Source organism: Callionymus lyra, chromosome 16 (assembly GCF_982586985.1).
Source record: "Callionymus lyra chromosome 16, fCalLyr1.hap1.1, whole genome shotgun sequence".
In the NCBI taxonomy this organism is placed as follows: Eukaryota; Metazoa; Chordata; class Actinopteri; order Syngnathiformes; family Callionymidae; genus Callionymus; species Callionymus lyra.
Genome location: NC_141833.1, coordinates 11,659,419 through 11,685,292, shown reverse-complemented (window position 1 = coordinate 11,685,292; position 25,874 = coordinate 11,659,419). Strand labels below are relative to the sequence as shown.

The 25,874-nt window shown below is 40.7% G+C and overlaps 2 protein-coding genes across 5 annotated transcripts; one reads left to right on the top strand and one right to left on the bottom strand.

Moving 5' to 3' along the window:
- The first annotated feature begins 1,343 nt into the window (after positions 1 to 1,343).
- On the top strand, positions 1,344 to 12,607 carry cbarpa (CACN subunit beta associated regulatory protein a). Of its 4 annotated transcripts, none has more exons than XM_087811418.1 (12): positions 1,363 to 1,385; positions 1,462 to 1,524; positions 1,619 to 1,770; positions 3,713 to 3,781; positions 6,078 to 6,223; positions 6,301 to 6,362; positions 7,043 to 7,205; positions 7,269 to 7,449; positions 7,525 to 7,662; positions 7,743 to 7,926; positions 7,996 to 8,200; positions 9,005 to 12,607. In XM_087811418.1, the coding sequence occupies exons 4-12, from the start codon at positions 3,734 to 3,736 to the stop codon at positions 10,731 to 10,733; spliced, it is 2,856 nt and encodes a 951-aa protein (XP_087667544.1). In that variant the 5' UTR covers positions 1,363 to 1,385; positions 1,462 to 1,524; positions 1,619 to 1,770; positions 3,713 to 3,733; the 3' UTR covers positions 10,734 to 12,607. The 4 variants fall into 4 exon arrangements, with proteins under 4 accessions (XP_087667541.1, XP_087667544.1, XP_087667543.1 ...); XM_087811417.1 differs by having other exon boundaries at positions 1,372 to 1,389; XM_087811415.1 differs by having other exon boundaries at positions 1,344 to 1,524.
- An 841-nt stretch (positions 12,608 to 13,448) lies between these two features.
- Positions 13,449 to 25,079, bottom strand: stk11 (serine/threonine kinase 11). Its single transcript, XM_087811075.1, has 11 exons — positions 24,893 to 25,079; positions 22,505 to 23,372; positions 20,286 to 20,369; positions 20,108 to 20,197; positions 19,739 to 19,871; positions 19,142 to 19,278; positions 18,936 to 19,063; positions 16,333 to 16,390; positions 16,062 to 16,255; positions 14,366 to 14,613; positions 13,449 to 14,084 (listed from the first exon to the last, which is right to left on the bottom strand). The coding sequence occupies exons 2-10, from the start codon at positions 22,786 to 22,788 to the stop codon at positions 14,405 to 14,407; spliced, it is 1,317 nt and encodes a 438-aa protein (XP_087667201.1). The 5' UTR covers positions 22,789 to 23,372; positions 24,893 to 25,079; the 3' UTR covers positions 13,449 to 14,084; positions 14,366 to 14,404.
- Between the last annotated feature and the right edge of the window lie 795 nt (positions 25,080 to 25,874).

Below are 25,874 nucleotides of genomic sequence, written 5' to 3'. Positions count from 1 at the left end.
CAGTGTGTCCCTGTGGTCTATTAACAACCCATTTTCATGCATTCCACAGTGGAAAAACCATTCAAGCCCCGATCCGTATTTTTCCTGTCGACACTTCATGAATAAATATTTGAATTGGACTTTCTTGCTTCGCTTTATTGTTTGTAATTTCGTTTAAGTATGTTTTTTTGGAAGGTCAACTATAGGTCAATCTGTGAAGATCATCTTAACAGGAAACCAAGAATTCTTACATCAAAATAACAGCATCTAAATATACTTTGCAGTTATTGTAGTTGGCCAATCACGGACACATATTTTTGGAAAGAAGAGACGTATCAAAATTTAAAAAAAAAAAGAACTGCATGTTTTGGTGCTTGGTCCCGTTTTTCTAAGGCTTATTTTGTGTTTTATGTAATTTTATTATTTTATTCTGCGCTGAAAAAAATCCTAGGTTGTGTTTACAACACCGGCAATACATGTTCCTGATTCTGAATCCAATCACAGTAAGTTTATCAAAAGATTGAAAAAAAAAACTGATGAGTAATTGATATGATTGAGTCCAAAGGAATTGTTGAAGGAAATCTTATATTATGATTTCAATTGGTGTGAAATTATCAGTCAAGGTTCCGGCCAGCAAAACAACAACAAATCACAGACACACTAAATAATGTGCTAAACGAGTTCCTCGAACGATTGAAAAGGAATGATAGCCATCTTGATATGATAAACATGTTATCTTAAAATAGCTGATGGAATGTGAGATTCATAATCCCATTAAGGTCATTTAGCTCTTCTCGGGCAGCACCACATTCCTCATAGTCTCCTCCTCATCCGCCCCCGAAACATGTCTCCTCTCCTGATAGTAGCTCTGGTAACTTTAGTGCCACTCATTTTGTATTTTTTTTTGGGGGACGAATAACAGGAGACACTCCTTAAAGAAATCTTAAATGGACATTTCTTTATTGATCCCTTGAAAGGTTCCTTTGGTGACTTGTTTTTCTTGGAGAAAATGTATCTCAGAAAAATGGGACGGAAGACTAACGATTGTTCATTCATCTACGAATACGATATATGATTTAAAAAAAAATCAACGGTTTATTAAATATATTTTAAAATGTTTTTTTTCTGTTCAACTGCGTTTCTTGTGGGCGGCGCAGCGCTGACACCTGGTGGTGAGAACTGTAACTACAAAAACGTCTGTCTGCATTGACATCATGACTCGGTGAAACGAGCGACATATTCGAACCCGTCTGTCGAGTCTGACCACCATCGCGGAGGAAACAAAGCGTCCAGGAGGAGGAGGGTGATGGTGGTGGGGTGGAGGGAGGGGGAGACCACTGGCGAGAGACGCAGGGGCTTCTCCGTCTCGCATCACCACCTCCGCCACGAGCGTCACGCCTGGTCACGTGGGTACTTGTCGCGGGCGGTGGGCGTGTCCAATGGCGTGTGGCTTCATTCATAACTACAGTGGTTTATTTGCAGCCCCGAATGAAAAGGATGCGGGGAGCGCAGTGTTCAGCGAGCCTACGCCGCGTCCACAGCCGGGTGAGTCCGCCGCTCCGCCGCTGTCACCGCGGGCTCCTTACGTAAGGGCGAGAGAGCCGGGATGGTGAGTCGTGATGTGATCCCCCCCCTGCAGGCTGAGAGACCAGCGACTCGAGATGTGGGACCGTCCGGAGTGGAGGCTTTTTCGGAGGAGAGGGGAAGATGCTGAGGAGGAGGATGATGATGCTGCTGCTGCTGGCAGCGCCGAGCTGTAGTCACTGAGCCGAGACCGTCTGCATATTGACCGTAAGAGTGAGAACATCTGGACCCCATTCCTCCCTCCATCTTCATTTGTGTTGACTTTTGTTGTCTGTCGGACACACACATGTTCAGCAGCATCTGTAAGGTCTCCTCCTGGTACTGAGGTTTCCTCCTCGTCTTGTCACATGTTGCTGTTTTTTTTTACTGGTGGTATTTCTCTTATTTCTCGCTGCTTTATTTATATCTTTTATCTTAATGTATGTGTTGTGTAAGCACAAATGAGCTGTCACACATCTTCTGTTAAAGACTTTTCTTTTCACATGTCATTATGAAAGCATAAAGTTGTTTGTCGGAGGGTCTCGCAGCGGCAGCTACCTTGATGTGTGTCCGTGAGACATTACATAAAATATTGGTGGTGCACATGGTGCAAGAATGTGCAGCAGAGCGACCAGCAGTGAGAAGAATACCATCAGCCTGATGTTACACAAGCGATGTTAACAGTGATGTGCCGTCAGTTGACATGACGTCTGAGGAGCATGTTGGACCAGAACCTGGCTGGTACTGAAGAAGGGTGGTGGTGGTGGGGTGGTGTGTGTGTGATGTCATCAGAGTTCTATTTGACCACACATAAGTTCATGCACAAGACAGGTTGGAGAACATTGAGTCAACATTTGGTTTCGTAATCATCTATAAATTGTTCTTCTGAATCATCCCCATCGTTCCCCTTGTGACGATCATTTCAAATGTCATCCTCACGCCCATTGTTCACAGCTCCAGCAGTGTCGTCCTCATTGTCGTCTCTTCGTCATTTTAGTCAATCGTGAAGTCAATCGTTCACGCTTTCATCACCGAGATAAATATCTGGCTCTGAGTCATCATGATCCTCGTTTTTACATCATTTTTTCCTTATAATTTATCAACACATCATCGTCTCATCCGCTCATTCTTTATTGTTAGGTTTAGTGTCATGTTCATCATCATTGTGACTGTTTTTTACACAGTAAATCAAAATAGTTTTCATCCTCATCCTGATTTTCCATCCCCAATATTAGACACTTTCTTTATTCTCATCATGTTTGTAAACAGGAACATCCTTATAATTCTATATAATTTCTCATTCGCAAAAACGTCCTCATGCATTTTTCTCATCATTTTTCACCTGCTTTATGACTTTTTTTTACCGTCATTTCTCCCTTCGGTTGTTGCAGGGATCACATCAAATTAAAAGTGTTTAACTTTAGTGTTTTGGTTAATCCATCTGGATTGAAACAAATCTACCGTATTGCTAAGATAACATTTTTATTGCCTTGTGACGTCTCATTCATCAGCCAAATATATGTAATAAAATGTTATATATAAACCGGCGAAAGTAATGAAAACCCCATATTATTAATAATAATTACAGTCATCAGCATTTATGTGACCATTACTTTCATATACAGTCTCATCGTTAAAATAGTAATAATAACTCTCTTTTGATATTTTAACTGGACATGTTTGATCCCCCATATCAACGATCAAACTCCGGAGGTTCATTGAATATTAAAATCTTGGATCAATAGAAGCAGATGGGTGAGGACCAGGAGGGACGACACACGAGTCTGGCAACCACTCATGCACGCGTTCGTGGACAAACCCACCATCTTAAAGTGCTTGAAGGAAACACTTGGTTCCTCAAAAGCTGAAAAACACAAATTTTCTGCGAGGCTGCAGATAATTATTATTATTGTGGTTTTTCATTCATGTTATTACAGCGCAAAGCAGTTTTGGTGGCCAAATTAATTTAAGTGGATAACAATCACCCCCCCTAGCCCACCCCGTTTTAATCATACTCACTATTGGAACAATCATAATGGATTTCAAAAATCTGAAGCCGCGGATTTTATGCCAAAGCATGAAGCATTCTGGGTAATTAGAACAATGAAAGGATGAGACAGGTATGATATCAAGAATGCTTTTAAAAAGTGCTGTTATTCTTGTTTTTTAGGGTTCACCCAAGACCTGGACCATGAGCAATGATTCACCAGTCCTGACCACTCTGACTGAGACGGCCTCTGTGAGTAGACCGGCATCCATTTGTCACACACACACACATTTGGACTTCATCCAACACACATACAGATGGAGTGATTAATATCTGTGCGAGGCAGGTGCAGGTGTGTTATCTCCTGGTGAGCAGATGAGGACTGATCTTTGCTTAATGAAAGAGGCTTCTACCAAACACTGGACTGTGTGTTCTGCCGGGGAGTATATGAAGTATGTGGCGGGTAGATCGACTGGCGATTGTTAGGAAACAGCTGACAAGAGGCAGCGGCAGTCGATTGATTGTGTTGTTCCTGGAGATCGGCTGAGCTTGTAAAAACAACAGATTTCATTAAGCTCCAAACAAACTGTGTGCGAGAGAGTGTGTTTTCAAGGCGAGTCCATGGAGAGTGTGGCATTTTTTTTTTTAATCACAATTTTCCAGGTGCTGTTTTTTGTCTTAATGTAATGTATGAGATCCAGTTGTTCACAGCTGTATACCACAATACAAAGCAAATTGAGTAATTTAAACGATAAAATTATAATATTAAATATGTAGATATATGTATTTATATATATCGCTAATTGTATTTATTATTTTTAGGTTCTTTGTTCAAAAGGGTTATTTTTGACTTGTTTGACAAGAAAAATTATAATTTTAATAACACAAAAAGAGAACTACGTCAAACACAAAACAAGTAGAAGTAATGAGTAATAACATGGACAATAATATAAATAACGAAAAAGACAAAACAAGAATGGCAGCAAACAAACCCAATGTAAAAATATGGCTGCAATATATATATATTTTATACTATATATATTTTATCATTTAATTTTATTTAATTGAGCAAGATCCATGTATTAGTTTACAAACACCTTAAGGGTGACTTTCGACTACAAATGACAAATGGCCTCTTGATAAAAAGGAATTATACTCTTTTTTTATTTCATGTTCAATAAAGAGTATTCTCGACATTTTTAACTCCTCTGCAAAAGCTGCTCAATCTCAACTTGTATTTTTTTTTTTTTAAGCCCACATTGGCTGATTTTCGATTAGGCGTCAGTTGTGTGTGTAGAAAGTGTGATCAGTGGTGCATCATCTTTTGATGCCATAAAGCACAAGTCATGAATGTCAAGTAATTTCCCTTCGACGGACGCGAGAGAGCGTGCAGGCAAATCTGAAGTGGGGATTGCTCATGTGCATCTGTGTCATCCTCCTCCACTATTTCCATTTTTATCTAGCGGAGGACTTGTTTCCCCTCGTCGAGAAGAGCAGGGAAATTGAATTAAGGGTCTCCCTGACGCTTCGATTAGCGTCCCTATACTCGCTCAGCCAAGACTTAAGAGTTTAATCAGAGAGAGACGAGCAGTTGTGCCAACTCTGCTCGACTCAAGAATCTTCCAGAGATTCTTCTTGCTTTATATTAGAGAGCAGAGCTGACAGGATGAGTGAGATTCCTGTGTCGAAGGTATCTAGGTTATCAATTATAGTCCACGACGACAACTCGGTAGCAAAACCAGACTTTACGCGAAAGGCTTACGAGCCACGTTAGCCTTTTATCCAACGATGTTCAACAATGTAAGAGCCGTTCTTTTTGGGCTGCTGGGCGTTATTTTTAGACCTGCAGTGAGTTTTTTTGTAACATGAATTCATGACTTCAGCTCAGAGATTTTACTCAAAGTACAATAACGTCATTTGAAACAAGGGTGAAATGCTCCGCAAAGTAGTTCAGCCTTTGAACAATCTATACCAACAATTCTAATTTTAACAGGAACTGGTTCGCAAAGGCGAGGAAATGATGAAAGCTAAAAGGACTGTCTGTTTCTTTTTTTTTTTTTCTAAAGCGACCCATTAGACTGTTTGTACCGCATCCTTTTGTTATGTTGGGCTTTAAAAATACACCCTCGTCAGATCATTACACGAAGCTATTGGATCTTGTATTTAAGGTTTCCTTCTTTCTCTACTGTCAAATACACTGCAGTGGAAAGGGGAGGGCGGCGGAGAATGAGTCATGGAATCTAAAACAGTCAGTGCCCTAAAACATGAACGGATCAGAACCTAAAAGCCAAAAGTCATTTAAAAAAAGGTTAACTAGATGTTCCACGTCAATTGATAAATATAGCGTATCTTCAAATCTTTAAGCGGTTGATGAATCTATAGTTGGGATGTTCAAACCTTACCATTTTATATTGACTGATAGATATTGATGGACACTCCATGTAATACACTCCTTTGTCCACACTGAAATCTTCTTTTACACTTAAAAAAAAAGTTTTAGAAATGTACCTACATTATTTAACTGTGTAACTCCTGTCTCTTCGATCAGGATCTACCTGTGTCAGCCGGCCATGTGGAGAACTATGTGCTGCTGCTGGTTCTGCTAAGCATTTTTGCTGGGGGGACGCTGGTCCTGCTGTCGCTGCTGCTGCTCTTCTGCCATCGCTGCTGCATGAGTGGACGCCGCTACTCCAGGTATATCTGTTGGCGACATGAAGACAAGCTTGAGCGTTTGTGCTGGATTTTTAAATCTTCTCTTTTTTTTTTCACAGAGCGAGCGATGACCTGGAGAAAACCAACACGACATATGCTGAAGATTCGCAGCCTACCCAAGGTCAGTTAGTATTGGTGTCGTTTCAGATAAGGTGTTGTTGAAATCTCAAGAAATACAATACAGTGGTCCCTCGTTTATTGAGGGGATACGATCTCAAAAAACCCACGCTTTAAACAAAATGTGCAAAGTAGTGAACAACAACTGTTTCACTTGTTTATAGAAAATGTAACCTTGAAAACACACATTTCCTAATAAGTGCCATCCCTCTCCACAACCCTCTCAGTAAGGATGGCCTGAATAGCTTGCTTATTGCTTTGCCGCCCAGCCAACACATAACAGCTGTCGATCCCTCTGGACATAGCGACACATGTTGAAATTAAATACAGTATTGGAGCAACCAATCAATGCAAAAATATACTGAACTCAACTGAAATAGAGCAGTATGTAGAAAGGTATCATGGGAGTCCATTGTTGTTGGTACTATAAGTAAAGAGTGTGTTCTCTGGTTGTGTTTAAATTAATCCGCTGTTCAAATAAATCACCTGTTTGCCTTGCCATGTACAAAAAAAACCCAGCAAGTTTGCAGTAGTTGATGGCAAGGTCTCTTACAGGACCTTAAAGCGTTAACATTCAGAACATCATCAATGTTGCCCTTTATTTAGTTCTTACAGAATATCACACATTTTCCATGACTGGGTGTAAACAGGGCATCACTGACTGTTTCTGCTTCCCCCGCTCAGAGATAACGTTTCGTCTCGATGAATCGGACGCTCTCTCAGCTTCCAGCTGTCATGAAGGAGAGTCGGAAAGGTTCGTCTCGACCTGTTCAACGGGCCGAAGGGTCTCCTTCAATGAATCGGCCCTTTATGAAAAGGAGAAGACGACCCAGGACAAAGGACGCAGGTAGAGTCGAGCAGTGCTTCAGTGCAACTCATCGGCAGGGATTGATGTTCCGCCCTTTGTTAGGTACACTCTGACTGAAGGAGACTTCCACCACCTGAAGAAGGCTCGGCTGACCCAGCTCCACATGCCGCCCGCACCATGTGACCTCAAGATCCTGACCATTATGGAGTGCGACTCCACAGAAAGCAGTACCATCAATATCAATGAGACCCCTGGGCCCAAAGTGCCTCTCGCCATCTACCAGGTCACTGGACTCCTCCTTAAAGTCAGCCCATTGGTCACATGACTCATCCTGACTCTGGTTGTTTTCCCCCTCCAGCCCACCGACAGGAGGCTTCCTGACTGGGTGGGCTCAAGCCAAGCTGGTGGCTTGCCGGGAGACCCTCATCATTCAACCATCCTGGACCAAAGTCCCAAGCAGACCTTATCAGGCATGAAGAGCAAACGCTCTAAGACAGTGCGTATCTTTAAGCTCCACCTTTTGCACAAATTCCCAAGAGTGTCATTTATGTCCGATTCTTTTTTCATCCATGTCAGATGGCGGGTCTGGGAGACAGAAAGGATGCAGATGTGATGAGAGGCGAGTCAACCTTGAGCCAAACGTCCGTGCTACATTTCTTCTCCAAACTGCGACGCCATGCCAGTCTGGAAGGGGCTGCGCCCTACTTCAGGAGATGGAAGTTTGACAGCAACCACCGAGCAGCGAGTCTAGATGCTAAAGGTTTGCTTTGTGCTGATAATAACGGAAATAAATAAAAGGTTTGTAACGTTTTTTTTTTTGCTCCATCAGGATCACCCAAGAGACGACCGTTTCAGAGACAGAGAGCCGCGAGCGAGAACACTGATCACACTGAAGATGACTTGTCGCCGCTTCAAGATGACGTGAGCGACTCTTTCCCACTGTCGCCTGCTCCGAGCGTTGGTCTGGAATCTTTGTCTGCAGAGACTTTGTCTCAATCTGCTGCTGCCCCATCATCTTCAGTCTTCCTCAGCAGGTACGACTTATTTCACTGAGCAGTACAATCTATTGGTTATGTGATGTTTGAAGGCAAACCAGTGTATACTAAACTACTCCAAATGTACTAGTTTATTTAAACAGAGTTCTGTCAAAATATTCTTTATCTTTGTATTGTCAAATCGATAAAACTGCATGACATTTTTCTTAATTTAATAATAGCTACAGTGTCTGTTGTGATGCGTCATCAAGACAAAACAGAAGGGGAACAAAGAAAAAAAGGCCGAAATATGATTGGATAACCAAAAAAATCCCAAAGCAACAAGGGTAAAATACGTATAATGTAGTAAGCAATTGCGTACTTTATGTATTTATGTCCTGACATTTAAAAAATAAGACACACATTGTATTTTTTAGTATAAATATCTGGTTTTATATACATATACATTATGCAACAGGATGGAAGATAGCAAGGCGTCAGTACACATTAAGGAGCTGTACACAAAAAGAAGAAAGGAAAATAAGAAAAAAGTTTAGTTGAACAACAAAAAAGTTTACCAAGTTATAGTTTACAATTGAACTACTGAATGAATTTGGACATTATTCGTTTTATAGTAATAGTTTGAACTTTACAATGGCCAACCTTTTTAGCTCTTGGGCCACACTTTTCTATGTCGAACAAAAGATATGATCATGAACTATGAACATCTTTCACGAGGCCACCTAAAAAATATTGGTTCATTTCAAAACTCCTACTGACTTTTTTGTATCATGAAGCATGACTTCTTAAAAAACATGTTATGAATGAGCCACATTGTTGTAACATCACTTCTCTGCCTTGTAGGTTGGATGTCACCAGTATCAGCAGTGTTGGTCTCAGAGGTGAACCAGACCACAACGTGGGTCAAGGAAACATGATGGACAACGGAACGGTCGTTGTGATGGAAACCGAACTGATGGCAGGTCATTCGATGGATACAGCAGAAACCGTCCATACAGATTTTGACCAGGACGACTTGTTCTTGCCAAAGCAGGAAGATGCGAGACGGAAAACCTTTGCGAATATAATGAAACCTGCCGTCATGGAGGCGGAAAGCCCGAAATTTGACGAGAGAGGGAAGAGTGACATGGATGAAGCGGATGAGTTTGTGTTCGGTGCAGAGGCAAGACAACGGGCCGACTCCGGCTCGTCGTTTTCTTTCATGAATCGCCAGGAGAGCTCAGAGGCTCCGCCGTCCCTCTACAGAGAAATCTGGAATCTGCGAGCCTCTCTAGAACAGTACGCCTCGTCTGATCAGAGCAGCACCGACCGGGAATCAATCCGCAGCGATGCAGACAGTGTATCATCAGTCGGTACCGGAGCTCGATCGGGGCTGGACAGCTGTCTGTCCCAGGACCTGGACGATGAGCCTGAAGGTGACGGAGAGCTGGGAGTGACCAGACAGACGGGAGGTGGAGACACCGACAGTGGCGGAGGAGTGGGCGGAGAGAGCGAGCAAGGAAACAGGAAACTACTTCAGATGGACAGTGGCTACGCTTCAATCGAAGCCCCTTCCAGAGGACCAGAGGAGATGAGGCTTTTCGGGAACCCCGGTGCACCTCGAGGAAAAACTGCTTCAGAGAGAAGGTTATTTTTCACCAGCTCAGGGAGAAAAGGTTCCGTGTGCGAGAGCATCGAAGCCAAGCTGTTTCAGGAGGAGCTGGAGGACGAGATGACAGACAAGACTAAAGAGAAAGAAACGACATTTGGTGGCCAGAGTCTCAACCTACAGGAGCCGTATCATCTTATGAAGTCGATGAATTCACAGAAACCCTCAGAGTCACACCTGATGTCTCCGCTGATCAAGGCCGTCTCTCTCCCATCGAGTCCTCACCGGCCCCGTCTCCGGCGCCGCGACTACAGCATCGACGAGAAAACGGACGCTCTTTTCAACGAGTTCCTTCGTCACGACCCGAGGTTTGACCAACCAGATTCTCCGCACCGCACCAGGCATCGATCTAGGGTTCACCTACGTAAGCAATGGCAGAGAAACAAGCAATACAGCGACCCGGGCTCCAGCTCCGGTGGCCGGTACTCGCCTTCTTTGGAAAAGCAACGGTTTACTCCTCTGCGGAGAGGCGACAGTGCCAGTTACCCGCTCGATACCAGATACCACAGCACACTATCTCGCATTGCGAGCGCTGCCGACGAGGAAGCCAGCGAGAGTGCATCATGCGAAGAGGTAGCTAAAGAGGATAACAAAGGACCGGTGGAGGCCGTGAAAGAAAACACGACCGCCTCGGAGAGTACCCAAGAATCCCTCAAAGACGATTACCAAGTTTCCCCAAATAAGGATATTAAAAGCACAAGCAGCTTGCCTGCGAAAAAACACATGGACCCAAGGATTGACAACAAAAACAATAACAGCAGTCAGTCTTTGACGGCAGGAGCAGGGGTCACGGATAAACTAGTGATCTCAGTGGAAGACCGGCTCTATGGCAATCTACGGAGCTCCAAGGAAGGTGACGCAGGAGATTCCCTGCAGGTTCTTACTGTGTCCAAGATCACGTCCGATGACTTGACCCCAATGTAACGATAGACTTTTGCCCTCCTCTTCATCACCACGCCCATCTGCTTGACTGACTTTGAAGGTCTCACTCTTAACCACGCTCGGATACATTTCCAGGCGTGTACGACACAACTTTCCTCGCAGCATTCCTTAGTGCCAACTTGTGCTGTTTCACCATCTCTTAGATGCATTGTGCTCCAAGAAATTCTAACCAGCTCTTTTCTGACATTCCCCTTCGTAAAGAAACTTTTTCAAGCAATGGAAAGTATGGCGTGACAGGCCTACCCAATACCGCTCGATCTCAAGGCCCACCATTCCCTTTGTCCAGAACAAATCCCTGAGATACTTGAACTACTTAATTCTCTACAACATCTCTCACCCAGGAACAATCTAAAAGTGTGTCCGTCAAGAAGGTTTTCTCTTAATCAGGTATCCGTTTAAAAAAAAAAAAGAAGAAAAGACAACTTATTGCATTAGCTAAAGCTGTATATTCTTTGATCACATCCATAGATTTCAATATTTTCAGATATACATGTGAGTTTCTAGCATGCTTCTGTGTCTGAATAATGTGTGTGAATACTGTACAGCTTTAAAAACAAACAGCACTTTGATGAGAAGAAAAGTAGTGATAGAGTTTCTGTCGCCCATTTCTCTTATTTAAACCATATTCTCCTCAAGTGTCCTTGTCTCCATAAACCAAGCATCAGTGGACTGGAGTGTGTGATCGGTAGCTAGGAAAACATTGCTGAGAAATTGTCTTAAATTAGATTAGCAAATTCAGTATTCACTAATAATCATCTTTACTTACACAGAGTAAAAACAATATTGAAAGCGTTTTTTTCCAGTATTTTAAATATCAGAAATAAATCGATAAGCTATCCAGTCATAATCCTTTGTTTTACTAAGGTAGAGAAATTTGTGTTCATTTGTGTTTCTGAACATTCAACAATTTGATTTATTTTTTTCAACAATAAAGTTATTGGGTGATTAACTTTTTACTGGAATATTAATTGTTCACCTAGTGACCTAGTAGAAGAACTCACATTTCTCCAATCCTTAAGATTTTCTGAGACTCTTATGTTTGTCTGTGTTATCTTGACCTTTTAAGTATTTATTTTATTTTCTTTTCTTTATTTTTTAAGCGCTTTGTGACCCTGGTTTTGAAAAGCGCTCTATAAATACTAATTACTTACTTACTAAATGTGTAAGTAAGTAAAAAGTCTTGAAGACTGTCGCTTTAAGCATCACAATACTTGATATTTGTTAGAGTCAATAATAACTTTAATAATCCGTAGAGTAACCAACATAAACTGTATATAATGTGGATATAGTATTTTGACATAAACCATTTGCTAATCATGTTTTGAAGCCAATTGGTGGTCGCGGCCATTTTGGAAATCTAGTTTTCTGTTCCTGGTTTAGAGGCTAATACCCTTTGTCTCTTCACTTTTTAAAATGGAATGTTGCCCCTTAGATCACTACCCCCCACCATCTTGAAGTCGGTATCAAGTTACACCATCTCAGTGACAACAAAATGGCTACATTTTTCCCCTAGGGAAAATGATTTTATGAAGCTACTAAAACAGTAACTTCTCCTCGAACCGAGAACTATGGCCGCCGACTTGCAGATCAATTGAGAACTGAATTAACTCTTTATTAACCAGAAAGACTACTTTTTAATAGTTGATGTGAAATTAGAAAAAAAAATAGTAAAACAATGTTTTAGTAAAACAATGCTAATTTCTTTTGTTAGCTTAAACATACTTGTAATGCTAGCAGACAACCATTAGCATGTAGAGCAAACACGTCTATTCTTTGATTTATAACAAAATAAAAGCACTACAAACGTCAACGCACATATATTACCTTTAGTAACAGTAACGCGTTACGAAGTAGCAACTCACCTTTTCTCGTTGGTGTTGACATTATTTCGCTTTCACGAATAAAAAAAACTCCGTTCCACACAGGTGTGTATCTTTTTAGGTTGTGTTGAGAAAAATAAATACTCTCAGATAAAATGTGGTCATTTCCTGCTACGTTTGGTCGAATCATTATTTTTTTTTACTTCTTAAACAATTATAAACATAATTTCTTATTATACATCGTCAAATAATATACGTCAATATAATATTGAGTAATATATTTTCAAATATTATTTACTTATATATTTTAATGTCTAGTAGGAACGCTAAAATGGCTAAATAAAGAATATAACAGATTCTATATGCATTTTTTTTAAGGTGTAAAATTATGATTTTACACGATTTGATTTAAAAAAAAAAGTGAACATTTTGCGCAATAATAACTATATCAGCCTTCCTTTCCACAGATTACTCACACACACCTCCCTTTACACATTGCTGGTCTTCTTTTTATGATAAAAGGACTATTTCTTTTTTTCTCCACTGTGACTTGAAAGGTCGGGAGAAAAAAACCTTTTCACTTGGAGAAAAAAAAAAGAAAAAAAGTGTTCTGCCCGTTAACACAGTCATTTCCTCGTACTTGTCCATGAATGGAGGACCTTTGCATCAGCTCTGATGACGTAGGAAGCTGCACTCTCTGTGTGACTCACCTGCTCTCACATCCATTCCCTGCGAGCATCTGATGATGATGATGATGATGATGCTGTGGTTGAACACGAGAGATGAGAGCGGCGGTCAGAAGCACATCATCACGGTGACACCACCCTTCTGAAGCTACCGTGACGGACACCAAACATGAAAGGATCGGGTCCACAACCACTTTGGGACATGTTTTATATAAATAATACAATTAAAAAATATCCATTGGAAAAAAAGAAAAACAAAAAAAAAAAAAGCCTAAGTGGAAATTAAAAATCCCCAACAGGTGGATCAGTCGGCCGGTCCCGTCCACAAACCGAGCGGCTCCTCAGCTCTGTACAGCATGCAGGTTTAACATGATGGTAGTAGATATTTTTTGCGCTCGTCACAAGTTTAAATACAGAATTATTCAAGACTTTCTTCTGCTTTAATTTTTTCTTTTTTTTTTTTTAAACACCACAATGTGCCTTAGAAACGGTCATTAAGGTTTTTTTTTTTGTAAAAAGGTCAAGGAGGTAAATAAACCGAGGTGTCAGTGTTTGTAACGTCCAGTGCAGCACGGGTCCTTCTCAGACTGGAGGACGTGGCTGGATGACAACAGATGTTGAAAGAAGGCATAATTCAGGAGAAAAAAAAACAGAAAACCGTCCTAATAGCCAACCCAGTCTCAGAGCAAAGAACATGTCATGCTGTTGTCCTCATCTTCTCTCATGCCACATCAAGCCGGGACTCTGTAGGGGGTTGGGGGGGTGGGCTTTTGTGTGCGAGGGTGGGTCGGACGTCTCCCGACGCAGAAGGACGTGGACACGTCGACCTGGGAGGGACAAGAGAGAGGCCGAGATGAAGACGGTACAGTAGCGAGGGAGAGGGTGCAGAAGCAAACATCCGTCTCGTGGAGTGAGTCATCGGCTGAAATGAAAAGCGTCTCCTCTGCACTGCAGCCGTGACAAACAGCCTCGCACTGCCAGTGAAACTACTTATAAAAAAACATGTCGCACAAATGAGGCTTTTCCACTTCCACTGCAATAAAGTTCTGAATAATAGTTTGCAAAAAATGATTCGAGTTCTTTTTTTTTTTCTTCGAGGCGACCTCACCAGGTGTTGCAGAGGGAGGAGATGAGGAGGCGGGAGAGGTCACTGTTGTTTGCAGGTGGAGAGCTTGCGGATCTTGCTAGCCGTGGACACGCCTTTGCGTGAGGGGTTGGATGAGGAGGAGGACCGTCGCTCGGCTTTGGCCTTGCTGTTCAAGGAGCCCCCCTCGGTGCCGTTGACGCACACGGGCTTGGCTACGGCCGGACCGTGGTCCTCGTCGTCCTGCTCGTCCTCTTCCTCGACCACTTGTCCTAGAACCCATCGACCAATAAACATTAGATCAAGATCGACAAACAGACAAAATAGAAGTACCCTACTTTTCACTTTTAAATACAGATGTGTGTGTGCTGCACGCGTTTGTGTCCGTGTGGGAGTGAATCCCGGGAAACTATTCACACTCCCACGCCAAAACCTATTGAAGTGGACTATTTTTGGATCACTTCATTCACATTCTGCTGCTCCATTGGGCTTTATGTGGGGCACCACTCCAAGCTAGAGACTGGCGAATTTATGATTGCAGGCGGTTGCCTAGCAACTGACCAAGGTCTGCGATTGTTGGGCTCGGCGGCGGTGGAGAAAAAAAAAAAAAAAAAGAAAAAAGGAGGGGTCTTAAAATAATAAATAAAATCAGATCTGATCTACAAGGATAATTAGATAATAAGGATCATTAGAGTCTTCAAGGAAAAACATATTTCATTAATATAATGCTTGGAAGAGCCATGGATCCGTTGAGGACGGACATGACATGTTTTAAAATAAGCTTAGAAGCGAAACACTATTGTTAGTCATTAATCTGCAATTAATTTTTTTTTTATTCTTGGTCAACATCCAATCTTTAAAAATAGTTTAAAAAAATGAAATTTGAGAGAGACATGATTTTTAAAGCATCATTATTGTTGACCTACATTTATTATATCTGTATAACTCAATACCTTTTTAGCATAACGGCAAATATAATTCTTAACAATGATTCTCAGCGGGAGGTGGCAGTAGTATATTCAAATAATGGTAAATCATTACATTTTTTAAAAGTTGTTTTAGGGAGGTTTATTTATCTAGTGATACGATGCGCATCACGATACAGGGTTAACGATACTATATATTTTGCGAAACTGTAGGAACAAGGTTATATTTGTAGTACTGCAGAGTACTTGAAGACCATATGATTCTTGACAAAGTCGTAACTCCTTTAATTTGTTTTGAAACCCAAAAAAACGTCAGCTTTAGAAGCTGATGGACTTGACAGTATCCTCTCATCCTCAGTCATCGCCGGGATCTGAGGTGACCGGAAGTCACATTGAAAAGCAAAAAAGTTTAGAACTTTGCAATTGGTAAATAAAAATAATTTTATACACACTATATTTAGTAAGTAAGTAAGTTAGTAATATTTGTAGTAACTGATAAAAATGAAAAAAACAAAAACAAAATCATGTGTGTGTATATATATATATATGATTTTTTAAATCAATATAGAGCTGTTGAATATTGATACAGCATCATATAAATTTTTCCCCTGGCACCTCTCATTGTTTTTGATAATAAAAATATAAATGCTAATGCTAACGTTAGCGACTTTGGCTGCATAATAGTTCATTGCTTGGGTGAAATCAAGTTTATACAGTAGGTCCAACAGTACCTGAAGTACCAGTTTGTACACATTTCACTCGTGGCAGAAAAATCAACATGGAGTCCCACAGACCTGGCACTGTAAAGTCCTGAGTGTATATGATCTCATCCTCGGCATCGTAGAGTTCGTCATCGTCCTCCTCAGTGTAGCCGTGCAGATCCTCCAGGTAGGGCACCACCGTCATGCTCCTCCACGGGTCCCTGCTCTCCGCACTAGGTGGGATGGGCACGGGGATCTCGGAAGGGGGGTGTTTCTTCCTCACCCAGCTAAAGAATAGACAAGACTTCGTTTTACAAAAGAACTCTAGACCAGCAAGAGCAAATTAACAGCAGCATATACTCACTTGTGTTGCCTTATGTTTTGTATGGAAAACCTCTTAGCGGGGTCGTACTCCAGCATTCCTGGAAATAGAAAAAGGTCAAGTGAGTCACTAGTAATTGGACTTTGAATGCCCCTGTAACTTTGTTCATTTCAGCGTCGTGCTGCTAGAGTCAGCAGAGTGCAAACATGATGTCGTACAAGGAAGTTAATCTCGTACACCACTGACCCTCATAGAGCTGATGACATCATGTTGAAAGGAATGAACTGCCGGCACACGTCATCGCTTTAACTCGATCACATTACTCTTTAAATAGCATTTTTGCTTGTTGCGCTTTTTGTCTTTGACGTTTAATGGCCATAAAGCAAGTGCATTTACAACTTTACATTGTGAGGTAAAGGACAGAACATGCAATTAAAATGCCATAAATAAATATTACATAAAATGTAACTGGACATGTCATTTTATAGAAATTTAATTTAAGATTCTGAGTAAAAGTGGTAGTATTTTCTATTCAAGTAGTTACAATGACAAAATTTGATGGTAAAACATTTAAATTTAATTTACAGAAATTAAGTTTATTTGTAGGGACAGACAATAGCTGAGAAAGGTTTTCTTCCATTAAATAATTTGCCGAAAAATATTTCAAACATTAAAATCAAATTATTTATAGCGACTGGGTAGACAAACTTAAAATGGAAGGGAAGACCATTAAACCAAAAATAAAATACTGCTTTAAGTTTTGTAATTTCACTCTGAAATCATGGCCGCCTCGGACAAAAGGCCACATGTGGCCCCGAAGCCTCACTCTTGGGCAGTTTTAGAAACATGGTTACTTTTGCAACCAGCCAGAGTCTCACACACTGCAGAGATGAAGGAAAAAAAGATGGACAAGATTTTCTTCAGCTAATAATCGAGCTGCAGGAAAAAAGAGTGAGGTGGCAGACTGTGGGTCCTCTTGGGGTCTGCAGTAATTAGTCCGTGGTTATGTTGTGTACATCCAGGCTAATAATGTAATGGTCCCCAAGCAGCAGATGAGGGCTGTGTGCAGAGCCGACAGGATTGTGGCTGAAGGACACCTTTTGTAGCCTGGAGCTTATTATAGACTACGCCATTATGGGCAGACGGTCGGTCTCTCTGCTGCGTCATCACACACACACACGTCACACACACACACAGAAGGAGCGGGATGAGTAATAATGGAAAGACATTGTGGAGGTTTTTACCTTTACAAATGTAATTGCAGCTGCAGAGTGAGGATTGATTTTCCTCGCAGGTATGAATCATCTCAAGAAAACAAGAATACTAATCCTGGACTCACGCTTATCGTTGGAGAAACATGTTCGTCATCTTTGATATACAGGGAGGAGGGGGGGGGCGGGCAGATCTTGCTCTTCTGTTAAAAGCCATATTTTCAAATCCATATAAGGTTTGGTACTGGTCTGCACAAGTACTTAATATTCTGCTCGGTGATCCACATCAACAAACTACACAACTGCTGGAGGGAATTCTGCATGCTGGACTGAAGGAATCCCGCTCCTCTGGCAACATAGCATAATATCTCGATGCCACAGCACCACCTACTGGACACAAGTCACACGAAAGACACCATAAGCACCAGAGCACAAGTACGGCCCCACACAAAAGAATAAAAGAACCAGTGGCAGCTGGTGAAAAATATTCTAGGCGAGGCTCTTTTCCAGTACGTTTTCCTGCCTATACCACTGAAAGAATCAGTCGAAAAAAGTCAGAAAATTTGACATCCAATGATGAATAATAATGTCCATTATGCTCCTTGTTCAGATACAGAAACGTGACATCACTGGTGGGCTCTTCAAAAAGCGACACCGAGATAGACCGGATATGACGAATGACGGACACTAACCAAGATTATGACCATGGGTGAATCAACAATAAGAATTATTTTAAAAAAATTTGATTACCTCACGTTTAATTTGCCATTAACAATATTTCCACTTTCTTTTGCACAAAACAAAAAGGTTTATCACATTTTCTGAGTGCATTCTTGGAGCTTAAAACCTTGATATTGTTTAAATGAAGGGAGATTGTTTTGCAATGTGGTTCACAATCTCAGCTGATATTTTGTCTTCTGCTTTAAACCATCAAAAGACACGACGTCTGAGCAAATGAAACAGATATAAAATCCAGTAAACCATTTTTAGAGGCGATTAAAAATATGCGACAATATACAGTTACAATACTTTTACCTCAAATATTATATTAATATTTTATCTCTTCATTTATTATTTTCTGAGTTCAGGGGCAGGAGTGAAGTAAAAGTATCATGATGTTCTGTTCTATGTTAATCTTTTTATCCTTTGTCCGTCATTTTTCTTTGATCCATGTTCTTTATCTTTAGTTTTACATTGTATCATATTGTTCTTTCTCTTTGTGCTCGTTCTTATTTTTACTTTTATGAAAAATTTCTGTATTGCTGTGTCTAATTGGAAAAAAACAATTTCAATAAAGTTCTACCTAACCTACCAAACCTTATCCAAAATCTTCGAGTACTGGCGTTCCAAATTATTCATAAAATCTCAATGGCCAAAGTTAAAAAAGAACAATTATCAAGATAAAAACTGGCGCAAGAATAGTTTCAAGTATACCTTGTAGCAGGTCTGACAGCAGCGGTCCACACTCCTCTGGAATAGTGTAGTCTCCTTTTCCAATGTTCTCAAATAGCTTATAGATGTTGTCCCCCTCAAATGGATACACGCCCGTCGTGAGGTTGTATCTGGAAAAATATATATTTGCAGCAACATGTGATGCAACTCCTAACACAGGATATATATTTACAGCTACGGTCACTCACAGTGTTACTCCAGCGGACCAGATGTCCACTTTGAACCCTGAAAAGGTGTCCAGTCCGTTGGCGATCTCTGGGGGCTGGAAGGCCGGCGAGCCCTGGCTGGTGCGGCACGTGTCGTCGTCTGCAAACGGGTGTAGGGCCTGAAACAATAGAAAGGCAAATTAAATATGAGTTTGTGTCTTGGCTATTCACATGTGCTAGATCATTTTTAAAGGTAAACTGCACAGTCAAAACAAAATTTGAGAATGAAGGACATCACAAAAATGTTCATGTTTAAAATAATTCTGATTTTAATTTGTCATTGTAATTCTAATAAAAATTACATGCTATATAATACATAATGGTAAACACTAATGCAATGGAAATGAAGAGCATACAATGTTTCTCCTGTATTGCCATTAGTAAAAAGAGAGAAATTCTTGACCATTTTGAACACCTTTTTACAAACTTTACAGACAGGGATCTCAACTGACACCTGCTGGTGGTCTAGCACGAGCTGCATTTGTCAGATTAACTTGATTTTAATTGGCAGTAAGTTGACATAGCATGAGCCAACAACCATCAGCTTCAAAAAAAAAGAAAAAGAAAAAAGAATCTCACCTCTGCTACTCCAAGGTCAGAAATTTTGAGCGCTCCATCCGTAGTCAGCAGCAGGTTTCCCGGTTTGATGTCTTTGTGAACTATTCCTTGGCTGTGCAAATATTCGAGGCCATCCAAGAGTTGGCAAAAGTACCTGGACAACAAAAGCAAATATCTTAGGTATATTATTGGGTTAAACATGAAGATTTCAGAAGGTTAAAAGTTGTTTTTGGCAAAGACATACATCAGACATTCATGCATCTATTCCCAAAGAGGAGGCCCCTGCAGCTAAACTTAGGTGCTTCATCACAGCAGGGAACAGGCTAAGTTTAGCAGAAAGTCAGTCAAAGAGAGCAGAGAAGGGGGAGAGAAGGGGAAAAAAAGACTTACCCGTGAGCCTGAAATACTGGAAACCTTTTCTCAGCGACGCTGTCCAACATTTCTTGCATCCCACAAACACAATACTCCATTACCATGTACGTACACAGGGGTTAAAGGAAATAAACCGATTCAATTATTGGACAACCATTTAATGAAGCTTATTAAAAAAAGATTGATGAAAGGATATATTTTCTGTTTCTCTTCATTGTACAGAACGTCCACCAACTGAATCACATTCTTATGTTGGAGTCTTCTGAGCAGCTGGATCTCCCTGTAGGGTCACAGAGACAAGGCCAGTTAAAAAACAAATTTAAAAGTTACTCGTGTTAAATTATAACTTCATGATTGCTGTGCAGAAAGATTAGGTGGGATTTCATTTATGAACTTACAATAAGCTACAATAAGATTTGTAGCCAAAAGGTCCACTTTAGAAAGACATTTTTTGAATTACAGCGATACATTTTAAGAGTCCAAAAGTCAGATTATGTTTCAAAATCCACATAAGCTACCTATGAAAATTAAACATTCCTCAACATGCTTGTTTCCTCAGTTTGACAGTGCACGTGTACAAAACTTTTCAATTCGTCTAAGATGTTGTGAGTTTTGGATGCTTTGAGTCCAACGGTGACAAACATTGTTCACTCATTGTGCATACGGAACTTTTGGCAAATATATGCAGTAGAGCGAGATGAAATGGATGCAAGCCAAGCATGAGCCTAAAAACCCATCAACAATCTCTCGTTTCTTTTCAATTTAAGGGAAAAGACAAAGATGCAACACTTTACATCAAGAGTTAACTTTGTTAATAGCATTTCTTAATGAAAATTATTTAATTTGCAAAGCAACAATCCTGTTTGTTCTTTACATTACTGGGAATTAAGTTTTCTGTTTCTGATTCAACAAAGCGTTTCTAATATTAATTCTATTGTTTGGGATAAAACTCTAACATTTCTAAACGGACCTGCGACCCAAACATGAAGGAGTTCACAGTGGGGGGATAAGTAACTTTCTAGCTATTTGCGCTCCCGGCTGCCGCACCAAAAAAGGGAATGGTGTGACTCTGCAATTCACCATAGAAACAGTGTAGTATTGCTCAATCATTGCCAGTGTGGGCAAGCCCATTACCATGGAAACACTTCAGGAGGAGGAAACGTTTGGCGGATCTGTTCAATCCAAGGAATGGGAGTTGCTGAAATTTACTGAAAGTGGGAAGACTTATTTTCCAGTTAAAAAAAACCCAACCCAAACTACTCAATCCCTTCAGGAAAAAGATTAAAAAACTGGAATTGTAGTGAAATTAAAACAGTGTACATAGGACTACTCCCACAATTGGAATGAACTCCAATTAAATCAATCGTTTTGAAAAAAACAGCTATAAAATGGTGTATTTAAGAGAGTGAAAAGATGCATTTGGAGCAGAAAAACCCAGTGCACTTTCACCATCAAACCAACAGAATAAATACCTAAATTAAATTCTTAAGTATTGGACCGAATGACTCACTTAACAAAAATGTAAAATCCTTCGAGCACAGCGAGTCTGTGAACTCATCCGACAGTTCAACAACACTCTAAAATTAGCTCGTGCTCACTTCAAAGACCGCTGCAATAATTAAAGAACTCGCCGTGTGATTAAATCTTCAGCGATGACAAAAATACAAGTGCAGAGAAATGAAGCCGAGATTAGATTAACCAAGTATCAGCCATCGCTTATCACATCTCTCTTCTCTGCCCAACTCTTCAAGCGAAAGATGCTGTGAATCACCCGGACGAGGAGAACGATAAATATCATTTTAACGCTTTAACAGGTTTATTTATAAAAGGTGGGTAAGTTATTGAATTGGAATGTAAACTGCTGAACAAAGACAGTTGTGTCTGCCAATGCTATGAGCTTTAAACCAAAGTACAGAATGCCATTGACATGAGTTGCTGGTTACACCCATGGGTCTACCTCTGATGAGTCATGCACCATCAATGTACCCTTTTTTTCCCCCCGCCATGTCTTCTTTTCCTGGCCTCTCATCGGGAACATAAAAATCATAATTTTGGGCAAAATCCATGAAATCTGTTTGGATTTATAACAACAAGCAGTTGTTTTTTTTGGGTGCATGGACAAAAGAAAGGGTCTTTTAATCCATTAAAGAATATAGTGTTAATGCATTTACATGCGAGTCATTCATTCTCCTCTTAGAGTTATTGGACAGGACATAGTTGAAGAGGTTGAGTGAATTTCCAGCATGTACAGCAGCTGCTCTGTGTCCAGTTTAGACTGAAGTCGTGCCAACGGCGACCAAGATAAAATCATTTCAAATGTTTCATTTATACTAAAATAAACTTCCTACAGACCGTTTTCTTTTTCACAGAATACATTTCCATCTAAATTTAAAAAAAAAAGGTTTCAGCACTTACTTCTTCACATTGGCCTCCCCATTCGGAATCCTCCTCAGCTTCTTCTTCTTTAGTATCTTAACAGCCCGGCGGCAGAGAGTCTCAGAGTCCAGCATCTCTTTTACTTTGCCATACGATCCTTCCCCGAGAAGATCCCCCATCAAGTACTTCCCTATCAGCTTCGCCCTCTTCCTCCTGGGCTGGTATATCACCTCAGTGGAGTCGATCCGATGAATGAACGTATCCATTTCCATCAGTTCGTTCTCATTCAGGTAGTCCAGTTGATGGATCTCGTCGGCACTCATGACTGACGGACGAGCAGGTGGGAGCGATGACTCCAGAGAAGAGGAACTAAGTAACAATTAGGACTTCGCAGGAATCCCCCGGAGCCTTTAAAATTAGTTCCACGAGAATCGATAGAAATTTAAAATACTGGGCACCAGACGAGCGAAAAGCGGGGGAAGTTCAATACTAATCTGTAAACATTTCGACCGTGATTGAGCAAAAAGCTGCGAGCTGACGTAAAACGTTTTTTTTTTGGTCCAGTGACGGATCAGTGTTTCGTACAACACATTTTCAGAGAGTAGTGCAACAGGAAGTGTGGTTATGAAAGTGACTCAGGTCTAGCTTAGCTAAGGTGAGTTGTAATTAATAACGTCGTCCTGTGTGTTTAGGAAGCCAGTCCCGGTTCAAGGCCATGAAGCACAGCTGCTCTTTAACAAGTCCATGCTGCATGGTGTGTGTGTGTGTGTACTTGGAGTGGAACCAAGCTCAGATATGCAGGTAAATACAAAATTCAGTCCAGCATCTGGAGGCAAACCAAGCCATCCGATCGACTTTTCCTTCTCCCCTCAGGTGTCCTCCATGCCTGCGCCGCTCTCTGGACTCCCTGTAATGGAGAATCATCATCAATTCTAAAGTGACACAATCCAGCTCCAAATCAACCACTCAGAGGTGAAACTATTCTTGTAAGTGTGAGGTTATCAGATTTCATGGACACTCAAGTCCCATCGGAGACTTGACTAAGAAGGCAGAGCTTTTAAAATCCCGCAACAGTTGAATCACAACTTGATAATGGCACTCTTGCCGCCCACATAATCGAGTCCATCATCGCCACCCTTATCACCAGCTGGCATGTGCCACAGTGCAGATAACGTACCGCGAAGATGAGCATACATACTGCAAGTGCTTGCTGAAGCCATAGCAGGCAGCTAGAGATTTATTTTACACAGAAGCCATTAGTTTGTCTTTGATCGCAGCATTCCTCTGTAACAGGAGCATATCGCTTCATATGCTAAAATGCATTTTTTTGGGGGGGGTAGAGCATCATTATTTTTATTTGACACATGTCAAATTCTGGTGCTAGGGCCAAAACTTGACCACCAAGTTAGTTAAAGTGGCCCAGTGAATGGTAATCTCAAAAATAAAAGGTAGATTAAGGTTTATGTTGATACTGCAACATATAAAGATGCCAGTGTTTAAGATTAAATAAATAAAATATATTTCCAATGTCGAACAATATACCGAGACTTACGATAACTCATTGAGAAGATTGGTGATACAAGATTTCGTGCTTAAACTTAAAAGATTTTGGCCCCATTTGTGATTAAGTTTGATCCCCTTTATTTAGAATATTTCCACCTCTACAGAAATAAATTATTATAAACATTTTGTGACCCATTTTAAAAAAATACCCTTTAAGGTTTATTAAATAATCTTAATTTGAAAACTGTCTGGACATTTTTAAGGTCGTGGTGCTATAACTATGGACAAACAAAGTAAGATGCATTCCCCTGTTTAAGATGAACTAACCAACCAATAAAATGGTTTTAACGTATGTTGTGGGTTGGCGTTGACTATGTCGATGCCAGTAAACATGTCTTTTGTTATCTGGTAGATCATGAACAGGGGAAAAACGTTTTTATTTTGCATTAAAATGTCGAAATGTATTAAGTTTGTTAGAGAACCGACTGCATCTGTCTGCTCAAGAGTTAGTTAGCTTAGTTGCTAGCATGTAGGCTTGAATGAACCAGCGAACCATGCAACTCATTCGTGCAACTTTTGGGGGAATATTACCCACTTATGGTCAAATATATGCGTGTAAATGTACAGTAGCGGCGCATCCGTGACGACTGCAGCCGTCCTACCGTAACTCGAAACAACGTCACAGCGCCGTAGCTAACCATGATAAGCAACTATGGTTCAGCTAACATTTAAACACAAAATTGTTTCTCGTTTATAGTTCAAAATGCAAGGGTATTAGAAATGTTTTTGCATGCATACTGTGTAGCACCGTGCAGCTGGAGGAGAAATCTCCAGTTCCACCCGGAGGTGACCAGCACATACATCCAGCTAACGCAGGCTAACCGGGGGGTGTTAGCAAACAAGCTAACCATTCCCTTATCTTACCTGAAATCCTTGCGATTTCTCGCCGCAGCTTCGGTCGATCAACGCGTGCCTTTCCTCCGGTGGTCCTCGTCGCAAACAAACGTGTAACACGGGGTGAAATGGAGCATCGGCTCGATGTTGTGACTCTTCGTTCGTTCGCTCTCGCCGCTCAGGTTGTCGCCATCTTGTTTACCTCTCCCCGACTCTGGCACTGACAGTCCCGCATGATGCGTCAAATCAAAGTTGCCCTCAGTTCAGACGCCGCTTCTTAAAACTTAAAAGATGTCTGGTGCACGCACATAGTTTTTGTTTCTATTTACACGTCATATAAGTGGAAGTTTATAAAGTTTTCTATTGATGTATGGCATTTTTTATATTTCTGATCATTTTAAAATCATGCTTATGGTTCATTCAAATTAATTCCAGCTGATATATCTCCTTAATAATAAGAACAAAAATCAGAAAATGTACAAAACCTAAATTAAAAACAAAAAAAGGATACAGTTTGCACATCTACAATTCATGGGGGCTCATTTCTCTCCAGAAAAGCTGACTATCAATATGTAGATTAAAACTCCCCCCAAAAAAAGGTTTATAAAATGACTTGTCCAAGTATTGAACTACTCTTTGACCCCAATGTAGAATCACTATTATCAGAGAGATTTGTTTAAACTATAGGCAAGTTGCGTGGCTTACTAGGCTTTAAAACGACAATAAAAAACATCCCTACTTCTTTCCGGTTGTCTCACATTTCACAACAGTGGTCTTAAAAGTAAATAAAACATTAACTTTATCTTTAATCAGAACCATACACTTTTTTAGTGTTGTAAACAAAACATTATATTTTATTACACAAGATAAGACAAGTAAATAAAGCCCTCAGTGTAACATTTTTGATACAGGGGATTAGTATGTTGTCGATTTAAGCTTTTTAATATTGATATGGGGGGCCCGACGGTGGGTCTTGCTTAGCTGGGATTTCAGAGTTATATTTATCCCACTT

What these genes read in the sequence shown, in the direction of transcription:
- cbarpa (XM_087811415.1), top strand. Translation starts at nt 3,734, where the DNA reads ATGAGCAATGATTCACCAGTCCTGACCACTCTGACTGAGACGGCCTCT. An exon ending in AGAGCAAACGCTCTAAGACA is followed by an intron (nt 7,663 to 7,742) that starts GTGCGTATCTTT and finishes CATCCATGTCAG; the next exon opens with ATGGCGGGTCTGGGAGACAG. An exon ending in TCTTCAGTCTTCCTCAGCAG is followed by an intron (nt 8,201 to 9,004) that starts GTACGACTTATT and finishes TCTGCCTTGTAG; the next exon opens with GTTGGATGTCACCAGTATCA.
- stk11 (XM_087811075.1), bottom strand. Translation starts at nt 22,788, where the DNA reads ATGAGTGCCGACGAGATCCATCAACTGGACTACCTGAATGAGAACGAA. An exon ending in TGGTCCGCTGGAGTAACACT is followed by an intron (nt 19,064 to 19,141) that starts GTGAGTGACCGT and finishes ATATTTTTCCAG; the next exon opens with ATACAACCTCACGACGGGCG. An exon ending in CAAAACATAAGGCAACACAA is followed by an intron (nt 16,256 to 16,332) that starts GTGAGTATATGC and finishes TCTATTCTTTAG; the next exon opens with CTGGGTGAGGAAGAAACACC.